The sequence below is a fragment of the Myotis lucifugus genome, unplaced genomic scaffold (genome assembly GCF_000147115.1).
Source record: "Myotis lucifugus unplaced genomic scaffold, Myoluc2.0 scaffold_621, whole genome shotgun sequence".
In the NCBI taxonomy this organism is placed as follows: domain Eukaryota; kingdom Metazoa; phylum Chordata; class Mammalia; order Chiroptera; family Vespertilionidae; genus Myotis; species Myotis lucifugus.
Genome location: NW_005871669.1, coordinates 300,463 through 312,280, shown reverse-complemented (window position 1 = coordinate 312,280; position 11,818 = coordinate 300,463). Strand labels below are relative to the sequence as shown.

General features: G+C 47.5%; 1 protein-coding gene across 4 annotated transcripts in view; it reads right to left on the bottom strand.

Moving 5' to 3' along the window:
- The window catches only part of PEX14 (peroxisomal biogenesis factor 14), a 138,294-nt gene that overhangs the window by 70,940 nt on the left and 55,536 nt on the right, over positions 1–11,818 (bottom strand). For all 4 annotated transcript variants that reach the window (XM_023746033.1, XM_023746036.1, XM_023746034.1 and 1 more), the window contains one exon: positions 8,883–8,967. In XM_023746033.1, coding sequence (XP_023601801.1) covers positions 8,883–8,967 — 85 coding nt within the window. The remainder of the gene's footprint in view (positions 1–8,882; positions 8,968–11,818) is intronic.

Genomic DNA, 11,818 nt, shown 5'->3' with positions numbered 1-11,818 from the left:
GATCAGCCCCCCCCACCCCATCAGAGCAGGCCTGCCGGCTAACGTCTGCGGCCCTCCCCACGGCCAGCTCCGCTCCTGATGGCCCCCACCACTCCAATGGACCGCGGCCCCTCCCCCCAGCCAGCTCCACCCCAGAATGGCCCCCCTACTCTGGTCAGGGGCAGAGCCAGCCGGCCAACCACCCATGGCCCCTCCCCCAGGCCGCTGGCCCCTGATCAGCCCCTCCCCGCCCCACTTGGGGGAAGGGCCAGCCAGCCCACTGCCCATAGCCCCTCCCCACAGCCGGCCCCACCCCCGATCAGCTCCCACCACCCCCATTAGCCCGCGGCCCCTCCCCCAGCCAGCTCCGCCCTTGATCCCCCCCCCACACACCAATTGGGGATGGGGCTGGCCGGCCAACCTCCCATGACCCCTCTCCAGCTGCTGACCCCCAATCGGCCCCCCAACCCCAATCGGGGGCGGGAACCACCAGCCAATCGCCTGGGGCCCCTCCCCGCAGCCAGCCAACCTCCCATCATCTCCTCCTTCCAACAGGCCTGGCTCCGATTCACCCCAATTGGGGCCCGGCCAGCCAGACTCCACCCATGCACGAATTCATGCACTGGGTCTCTAATTATTTATAATATTGAGTCCTAACACTGGCTCCTCCTTCACTGCCCATCTCACCAAACTCAATTCCCTGCCTTTGTGCAGAACCCCTGGTCCAACCCAGCTAATTGCACACATGCCTGTGCATAAGCCTCCCTTACTCACAATACCCTCCCACTCTTCTCTGACCATCTATGCCCACTGCCTCCTTCAGTGTCTAGGTCAAAAGTGAGCTGTGTTGAACCTGAGCAACCTGGAAAAGAGTGTTTTTACTGGATACTATAAGACTGAAGACAAGCCTGGCCGGCCTGGCTCAGTGGTTGAGCTTCAACCTATGAACCAGAAGGTCACAGTTCGATTCTAGGTCAGGGCACATGTCCGTGTTGCGGGATCAATCCCTAGTGTGCAGCGTGCAGGAGGCAGCCGATCTATGATTCTCTCTCATCATTGCTGTGTCTATCTCTCTCTCCCTCTCCCTTCCTCTCTGAAGTCAATAAAAATATTTTAAAAATAAATAAAAAGACTGAAGACAAAAAGAACTGCATATAAACACTGTACTCTAGTTGGTAATGGCACCTAAGTTAGCAATCCTGAAGCTACTTTACATGACACTAGAGTTGAACAAACACCTAAATCATAGACTTAGGAATAACCGAGCCCCTTTGAAACTGTTCCCGTGTCTTCTGACTGCAGTCGTGCCTTCACTCACTCGCTCATTCATTAGTCTCTGGCTGAGGCTGGCCAAGCTGCGCGCTGAGGATGCTGGAAAGAGTGAGACGTGGTCACTGCCCTGGAGGAGCTCACAGTCTAGTGAGCTTTATACTCTGGCCTCTCCCCCGTCTGGCTTTGCTGACTTCTAGCTGAGGCACTGCTGTATCTCATGGATACACACAGGCCTAGCTGATAAGCACTAAGCATCATTCCCACAACCTCCTGATGAGCCTGTTGTACAAGATGGAGAGTTGGCTTTTCTTTCGTGAAGTGCCTAACGCAATAATACTCTGCACACAAGAGGCACTAAATAAAGGCTGACTACCTAACCAATGCCCTCGGACCCATAAAATGTCCAACAATGACAAAGAAAACTAAGCTGTATACTTCATCTGAAAAAAGATAACCTTCAAGTTTCTGAAGCTTTCCATTTATTTAAATGTTTATTTGGAATCAAAACTTAAATTTATGAGCCCATATCCTTTCAGAAACAGGCTAAAAGGGTTCTTTTAGAACGAAAGCATTTTTCATGCAACCGATGACCACAATGTCCTCTCAGAGTCCAAATCTGTGCTGTGTTCATAAGAAGTCCTGTGCTGTCTTTTTTTTCTCATTAACTTTTTTCTACCTAGAAAATAGTTTTATATTCTCTTTGGGGGAACACAATCTCATGAAATTTTAAGCAAGAAGAATATACCCTAGCCCTAACCGGTTTGGCTCAGTAGATAAGAGTGTCGGCCTGCGGACTGAAGGATCCCAGGTTCGATCCCAGTCAAGGGCATGTACCTTGGTTGCGAGCACATCCCCAGTAGGAAGTGTGCAGGAGGCAGCTGAATTGATGTTTCTCTCTCATCGATGTTTCTAACTCTCTATCCCTCTCCCTTCTTCTCTGTAAAAAATTAATAAAATATATTTTTTAAAAAAGAATATGCCCTAGTCTACTCACCATATACAAAATGCTTTTATTTTAGCAGAGTGCCAAACTAACACGTGTCAAACACTGTCTACACAAGAATATATTCACTGCAGCGTTGTTTGAAACAACAAAACATAAGAATCAACCTCTATGTTCACTAACTTGGGACTGGTTAAAAGAAACTGAGACACATATAATGGAATACTATGCAGCCACTGAGAAGAATGAAGCAAGCCCGTGTATTGGTGTGGAATGGCTGCCAAGACATAATGTCAAGTGTAAAGTGTAAACCTGCTACCACTGTATTTAAAAAGTGTTTGTTTCTGTGGGGGGAGTAATAGATGTTGGCACGCTTTTCTATGGACACATTACCTTTGGAACGATGCGTAAGAAACTGGTAATAGCATCCTCTGGGAAAAAGAACAGGAGGGGAGACGGGACCAAGAGATAGGAGGAAGAGTTCTTTTTCACTGTATATCCTTCTTTACGGTTTTGAATTTTTTAAGCCTTGTACATATCTTACATTTTCAAAAAGATGAAAGAAAACCTTTAATACAGTAGTCCCACCAAATCCACAGTTTCAATTAACCACGGTCAACCACAGTCCAAAAACAGTAAATAGAAAATTCCAGAAGTAAACATTCATAAGCTTTAAATTACACACCCTTCTGAGGAGAAAGATGAAATCTCGAACCCTCCCACTCCATCCCTCCAGGGACGTGAATCATCCTTCTGTCCACCCTCTCCATGCCGCACGCGCTTGCCCGTTCGTCACTTAGCAGCCCCCTCAGTTATCAGCTTGGCTGTCGCGGGACGCAGTGCTTGTGTTCCAGAAACCCTTCTTTTACCTCATAGCAAAAGCACAAGAATCGTGATTCTGGCAACTCGGATATGCCAAAGAGAAGCCATAAAGTGCCTCATGTAAGTGAAAAGGTGTGTCTGATAGGAAAAAATATAGTGTATACAGGGTTCTGTGCTATCCACAGTTTCAGGCACCCACTGGGATCTCGGAACTTATCCACCGCAGATTAAGGGGGGACTATTGCACAATGTAATATTATTTCAGGTACACAAGTTTAAGAAAAGAAGAATCATTTTTCATTTTCAGGGGAAAATCTCATAGCAGTTGGGTAAATCCAGAGAGCTTTGTTATTCCCGCCCACCCCACCAAGCTGTCCACTGCCCCCCCCCCCCACAATCATAGGGTGAAGTGTAGGTACCTACTTGACTCAGCCTACTTTGGGGAGCAAGTGTTATCAGCTCCCCTCTGAATGGGGAAGCCATGGAAACCCTATTTCCACGGCATTCAGCTGGTCTAGCTGCTATAGCTCACCCCGGATGCCTAGGAAAATCTGTGGAGCTCAAGACAAGTTTGGATAACAAGGGAAGCAGGAAAATTGATGGGGGGAACACCAGTCAGTGTGATGAATGGGCTGGTCCAGAACAGCAGGTGACAGATATGCAGATGCAAGACTGGCAGGGAAGGAAGATGGTCCGTTTACAACAGATGGATGGAGATGCTCAATCATCCTCAGGAACAAGCACGTGGCTGCCACACACAGCCCTGTCTGCTTGGCACCAGCGGCTCCCCTCACACCTGCAGGGCACAGCCTCCCACCCCCAGAGGCTCTCTGCACTGGACCCAAACCAGGGCAGGGCCGGGGGAGTGGCAGCAGGCAGCGTGTGAGGAAGATGTCACTCAACCGCAGCTGGGCTCTCAGGGATTGACTGCCGAACTTCTTTCTCCAGCTTGTAAACACATACCCACTTTGTCTCTGGTAGCTCTCGCTCCTGAGTAAGGCTGTACTGCTGGGGTGACCTGTTTGCCCAGGACTGAGGAGCTGCCCGGGACTTAAGAATTCCGGTGCTAAAGCCAGGACAGTACTGGGCAAACCAGAACCAATGGTTGTCCTACTTATGGGCCACTGCCCTCTCCGTGTTTTCTCCCTCTTCATGGTGAGAGAGGGAGAACCTATTCAGGTCAAGTTCAAGGCTGAGTAGAACTCCTCGTGTAGTCATCTGAGACAAACAGAGAAGTAACACATGCCAAGAAAAATCATCCAACCCTTGTCTTTCTCAGAACGAGAACACCTTTTTAAGGTGGCTCCAGCAGTACGGGAATGAATTTAAGTCTTGATGCTGCAACCCACATCTCATCAACAAAGAGTCAGAAGGGCCAGGCCGCCCCTCACAGGGCCAATGCTATTCCTTCCAGCTCAGCCGCAGGAGTTTTCCAAGGACAAGGAAATGGGCCGCGATCAAGCGCGGGCGGTAGCTGGCATGATCTCCGTCCTCTTCCCCGGCCCCTCCAAGCTATCTGCTGGACCCACGCTCTAGAAAAAACAGCGTTATAACAAGACTTCTGGCTTCTCTAAGACACATTAAAGAATTAATTGCTGAAGGAGAAAATTAATTTTAGAGACACATGAGGTTACTTTTTTTTCCTGGAGATGGGGGAGGAAACGCAGTTATTTTCGTTTTCATCCTGGGGGCACAAGCTGGGAGCTGTCCAGTCGATAACCTGGCCATCAGAACAAGGTTTGTAATTAAAAGGTCAGTGACCTGGAAAGCCGGGGCCCACTCCCAGAGCTTCTCAGTAATGATGGCACTATTAAATTAAGACTGTTATGAAATCAATGCTAAAAAAGCTTTCATGGTAACGAGATTCCATTCAAGGACATGCAAACTACCTCGAGAAATGGAGTAAATGATAAAAAAGAAAAGTAATAAAAGAGAGCCAAGTTGAAATCTGTGTAAGAATTTACTTCCCCTTAAAATAGTCCAGTGAGAGAAGCCTTCCCCTCTGCCCCCCTCCCAAGGCTGAGACCCTCCGGATTCTTCCTCACGGTCACTTCCTGCAAGGAGGCAGTTTTCCACTGGGGGGTCCACTTGCAGGAACAGAAGAAAGAGAAGGCCTTGTCTCACCGTTCAGAATGAGAAAGCACAGCGGTGAGATTTATTTGCTTAGTTTTCCTCCCACCCCCAGACTGTTTCTCAGATGAGGGAGAAGGTATATCCACTGGAGAGGGCACAATAAGCAGGCCCCACTACGCAGGATGATAGTGAAAGTGCAGTGAGCAGACAGACAACTCCCCGTGCCTCCACCTCACCTAGCACCTCAGCCCCCGTTTGTCCCCCTGGAACGGGCAGTACTTCCCCACCTTACGCTCAGCCTGCCACACACGTTTGGAGGCAGACTGCCTCCTACATTTTGTGGTTGGATAGGGTGTCAGATCAACATAAGCCTATTGACAACAATGACCAAGCCTCTAACTTTCTGGACTGATTCGATTGCTGTTTGTAAGCTGGACCGCAGCCTGCTGAGAGCCTGGCAATGATGCCTGTCTGGCAAGAAGCGCTTCCATGTAGAGGCCAGTTCTGTGCGGGCTTAAACCCCACACGCAGTCACTGCCCTGCCGTGGGCTGGCTCTGCAGTTGATGTGTCATCTGCAGAATCGAGTGGTTGAGGGGAAACATTTCTTCTAACGCTCTGAAGGTGAACAGCTGCTTTTCTCTTTCATCCAAAAAACTCCCGATAAAAGAAATGTTGTAAATTACACAAAATGGCAGTACAAACTTCAAAGAAAATGATAAATGACTCTAATAACTTCATGTTTCTCATTAATGACTCCATATTCAGACTTTAAAGCATCCGAAAGAGATCTCCAAAAAACAAAAATAAAAAAACACAAACACAAAAGACCTTTGCAAACCACGTTCTTCCATCCCTATGCCACGCTCCACGACCCAGAAATCAGAGCATCCGTCTAACCTGTCATTAAGGGGGGCAGGAGCAGCCCCTGCTCCCGCTGCAGTTTCACAATAAAACAAACTCAGCTGATGCGCCTCAAGTTACCCTCATTTTCCACCGAACTGACATGCACTACAGGGATCTCAATTTCTATATTAAATATTAAATAATATTAAAAGAAAACAAAATTGGATTTGCCTTTTCAGGAAAGAGATGTTTATTAAAAAAAAGAAAGTCAAGATTATAATTCAAGGCAGAGCTCCACTGCAATTCCCCGAAGTGACATTTACTAGGAAAAGCCAAGACGACAGTAGCTGTGCGCTCGCCTCACGCCAGCCCTTCCAACCCACCACTGCAGTGAGCCCTTCGGGGAGACACCAGTGGTCAGGGTACCAGAACCTTGGTCCCCCCACCCCTAAGACAGCCTCCCCAACCCCAAAGACCGAGTCTCCTTCCTTCCCAACTTCTATTAGGGACAGGCACATGCTTGCTCCTTTGCAAAAGCCCCTCCTCCCTCATCCTAGTCTCAGGATGGTGACAAGATACACTACTCAGCCCTGGCTGGTTTGGCTCAGTGGACAGAGCGTCAGCCTGCGAACTGAAGATACACTAATCAGTCCCCTGACCCTGGGAACAACAGGAAATTTTAAAAGTGACGTTTAAATCCATGATGGGTTCTTCTCCCCCAGACGCCGATCAAACCTTAGAATTCTCTGTCCAGAAAAGGTCCTGCCAGAACTTTGCCTATTGTGACTCAGCTCAGAAATGGGTAATTACTGATAATTATCAAATACCTTTTCAAAGAGAATGGAGATGTGGGATTAAGTCCAGCTACTCCAAGTTTAAATACAGTAAATGCCTGGGGAAGAAGGGTAGGGTGCCTCTCAAGGTTTCTGCTGCCGAAAATTCTAAACGCGCTAACCCACACGAGGGGTCAGGAAGGGGTGAAGCCCACTGCCAGCGAATACTCATCTCCTTCAGGTCTGCGCTCAGCTACCACCTCCGAGCGGGACCGGCTCTAACCGTCGGTGTAAAAGTGTGACCCACGCCCACACCAACACCACGATCTGTACACAACCGACGACCGAGCCAGGGCACTTGCCATACCATATACCACACATGTCGTTCTTTCACTCACTGGCCTGCCTTCCTCAGTAGAACTGAAGTTCTGAGAGGGCAGGGATTTCCTCGGCTCCGACTAACGCAGGGCGTGGCACAGAGTAAACTCTTAGATGAATTAATCTACCAGTTGTGTTTTCTTTTAAAAAGGAGCAACAAATAACAATTATACAAAATGGTTTCCTCTCTACAGCGATTATTAGCCAACTAACTCAAAAGAAGTATTATTTGGTTCCGAGTTTCTCTCTCTCTCTCTCTTTTTTTCTCTCCCTCTCCCAGTCAGGGATTTATTAAAATTAAACAGATTAGATGGAGCTCCTGATACTAAAACTGCTCAGCAAAGCCTGCGGTGGGGAAGTGCCGGGCAAACACCAGAGACATTTGTCTCTAAATTGCTCTAAATACCCTCTGCAAATGAAATTCTAACCCAGATGCGTTTGAGAGAAAATGAGGAATAACTGGTCATTGTCAGTGGAAGAGAAGATCAGGCAGTTATAATATTGCACAATATACTGGGGCGAAGGATCTCTCGGCAACCATAGATTTTGTCTCAGGTTACCCCGGGTAATCAACACAGCTTTTAGGCTCAGCTTTCCCCAGCTTCGATGCTTTGATGAGAGAGCTGAAATCCCCAAGCTTTTATGATTAATTACTCCCCATAGGTACACATATTTCAAGGAAAAACTCTTTTATGGCATGATGGTTGTGGAGTGGAGAGGCCAGCCAACGCACTCCAAATTTTAATAATCTCCTGCTGATGGGGGCGAGCAGGATGCCGCCAGCAAGCGCACAGCGCCCCTCTGCAGCTCGGTCCCAGGGACAGTCTTGAGGCAACCTCTCAACAGCTCGCTGCCTGTGAATGAAATGCTCGGGCGTATTCGCCCTGGCCTGCGAGCCCAGCCCTGGAACTCCGTCCTGCAGGGTCACCTCAGTGGGATCCCATGGAGCAGACCTAGGAAATACCACCAAACCACTCCACCTGCTTTTCCAGCCACAAATGACTTAAAGCTCAAAACCCAGAATTTTGAGGCTGGCATTCCAGCTCTTCAAGTAAAGAGAGTCTGGTGTGTGTGTGTGTGTGTGGGGGGGGGGGGGGGCGGGGGTGGAGTCTCTTTCCTCCCTCATGGTTATAAGAGCTTTCTAGAAAAAAAAAATGAAAAATTGGGTTTCTTTGTTTTGAGGGGTTTTGGTGTAGTTGTTTTTTGTTGTTGTTGTTTAACAAAAAGAAAACTATCCTGAATTTCAACAGAGCCAGAATAGAGTCTGTCTGCTTCGGACAATACTGAATTGGTCAAGACCCACTTACTCCATGCCTACAGAAATACCACCAAACCAGTAATTCACCACTTCAATCCGTAAATCAGACGGACCCCAAGCTTGACCTTAACCTGACCTTGTTTATTCATCTCATTTCCCTTTTCCTTCATTTTTTTCTTCCTCATTCTTTATTACAGGAGCTAATCTGAGGCCAGCCGCCTTCCAGCCAGGGCCATTATCAGAAGATCGGAGCAGAAAGCAGGAGTCTTATCCAAGGGGCCTCTCTGCTGCTGAATCCAGCTGTGCCAGGCTGTTCTGGGCTAAGTTGTTGACCTTATATTTGGAGCTCAATTATCCGAATTAGATCATCTCTGCTCCTCCGTTAGGAAAAAGCCAGCATTCCCCCCTAGGGGGCACCCCTCGAACCCACCCCCACTTTAGTGGGACCATTATAGGAGATCCCTTCATCAGCACTGCGTCCATCTGCCCCGTCCCGCCCCTTTCCGCAGGCCACGGTGCATGGCCATGAGGAACCGGTACCTTTCTTCTTAAGGAATGCTCTCCTGGTCGCAAGGGGGCTCTGGCGGACACGGGAGTTCTGTAGAAACTTCACTGCTGTTGCAATCTGGTGGGAGGGAATACAACAGAGAAGAAAAGTAAACGTCAATAGTCTGAACCTCAAGATTAAAAATCCTGTAAGTTTATCCCATGTCCATAGAAATAACACACCATTGGGGTCACATTTATAAGCAGTTATTTCTCACATTTAAAATTTATCTGAACAAAACGTATGTCAGTTCCCTGCCTTCACTGGTTTCCTGTATCTGATTCTATCAAATCTAATCCCCTCAGCCTAGCGTTTAAGACCTGCCACAATCTCTTCCTGTTCTCCCTGTTCAAGCTGACTCTTCATCCTCCTCGGCAGGCAGCTCTCTCCTCCCAGGCTCACCTACGTCACAACACGTGTGCCCGTGCTATACCCTGTTTCTAGGCCTTCCCTTTCCCGCCTCTACTTGTCTGAACATTTCTCTCTCACACACACACCCCAGCACAGCCCTTTTACGGCCTGTGCTAACTCCTTAAAGCCCTCCCTACGTCAGCCAGCCATCTCTGGTCTCCCTATTCTCTCAACTTCCTCAATGCGTGTCATGTGCACTGTACCAAAGACATAACTGCACTGTCTTCTAATGTCCAGGCTGCCTCTCAAACACACTGCAAGAACCTGAAGGAAGAGACTACACTGCCTCTGCAGAGCCCGGCAAAGTGCGGAACATCCGCTGGGCTGATCCCCTATGAGGCAACATGCACAGCCTTTCACCCTGGTCCCCCTCCTGTAATGGTGCTCGATTCGGAAAAGACTTCGAAGGACAAAGTTTGGGGTTTCATAGCTAAAAGCTGACAGACTGACAGATTGTCTATCTACCTTGGCAAGACAGTTAAGAAATCTTCATGTCTGTGAAGGAGCCACGGAGAGGACGGAAGAAGCGCCGAAGGTATTCACCTTCACGTCACTCAGCACACACTCAGCGTGACTGCACGCAGCCTGCCTGCTCTCCTCCCAGACACCAGCGCAATGGGAACCTGCCCCAGGTAGGAAGGGGGCTGTTTTCAATGACTGCCGTGATTCATCTCATCAAAACCAAAGAATAATATAGTCTCATGTTACAGGTAAAGTCAACAGGCCTGCAGTTCACTCATAAGCTGTTGAGAGAAAAAAATGTCTAAGGGGCCAAATATAAGGAAGTTTTCTAAGATCCTTCAGACTAAGAGTAATATACAGAGATTCAAACAGAAAGTACTGTGACTACAAGTGGAACACAAATTACAAATATTCTTTTTATATTTTATATGAATTTAAATTTTGATACCAGACAGACTTCTTTGATGACAAAATATGTGGATAAGTAAAAAGAAAAACAAGCCCTAACCAGTTTGGCTCAGAGGATAGAGCATTGGCCTGCAGACGCTAAGGGTCCCAGAGTCCCAGGTTCGATTCCAGTCAAGGGCATGTACCTTGGTTGCGAGCTGATCAATGTTTCTAACTCTCTATCCCTCTCCCCTCCTCTCTGTAAAAAATCAATAAAAAGTATATTGTTGTTTAAAAAAAAAAAAAAAAGCCAGGGCAATTCCTTATATATTTCCCTAACACATTCTCCCTAAAGGATGAATGAACTCAGAGATCCCAGTTCTTAAGTTTTGGGCCTATGAATGATAGGAAACCTCGTGTTCCTTGAGACTGGTTATAATTTGCAAACATATTAGCTCCCATCATGAACTGCAGTGATCACCAACCAGTTCTAAACTACAGAAAACCGATGCTGAAGAGTCTAGAACCCCAAAACTACATACTCACCCCCTCCCAGCCTTCAATCATCATCTCAGGTTGCACCAAAATCAAGAATTGGACAAACATCCCTAAAATGGGTGCATTTTAATAAAGAGATGGGAGAGGGGAAAGAAAGAAGAGGGAAAAAAGCAAAGGAAAGGGGAGGAGTAGGGGAAGGGAGGGGAGAAGAAGGCAGGGGCATTCGGACAAGAGGAAGCAGAGGAGCCCGAGTAGAAGGGGAGGCAAAAGAACAGGAAAGGGGAGAAGTGGGGAGGAAGGAGAAAACTACAGGAAGACAGGCCTGTGCCCTGCAAGAGGACAGTTAGTCACACTGGCACGGGCCGGCCCACGGGGTCAATGCCAACGTGCACAGCTCAGATGGCTCGGGAATCAATGTTCTTCACCTGGAGAAAAAAGTACACCTCGACGCACGAGACAGTCAGAGCGCTCACACCAGGCGCAGTCTCCGCTCGCGGGGGGGGGGGGGGCATGTGTACCAGGCGCCAGACGAGGGGGTCCTAGGCAGGAGATGCTAACAGCACAGTTCCGCTCATTTACCCATAAGCATACACCTTCCCCTCATCCTTCCAAAATTTTCCATGACAGAGAAAGAAAACAGAATCCCACCACTAAAATGCACAGGTTTCACCTTGCTTTTTTAATATAGTCCTTGGTATATGCATTTCTGGTCAGAGAGCAAAGTTCTGATGGGTTTAATGGTGCACTCAATGCAGTGCTTGGCGCATTCCATCAATTTTTTTTAAAAAATTGCATCTCTTATTTCTTTAAATACATTAATCAGCCTAGTGTAGGCAAAACGGATCCATCGGACAATGCAATAAACATGAATTATCATCTATCCAACACGCATAATGGCTTAAAAATACATAATAGCAGGTGTAGTTTAAATGATTAGTTATTACACCTGTGGTGGGTCTGATTCAATTGGGAAAAATCATCTTTAATAGGTTAAAAGGTTTAGATCACCATGCTTTCCTTAAAGTGGCTGTAGAGAGGGGATGATGGAGTGCTCTGTCATTAGTAATTCATTTAAGAAAAACGTGGGGGATATAGCAAAGAACAGCATAAACGAGCGAATCCAATTTAAACATCAGGTAAAGTAGAAAACACCTTTTAAAAAAGCAAGATA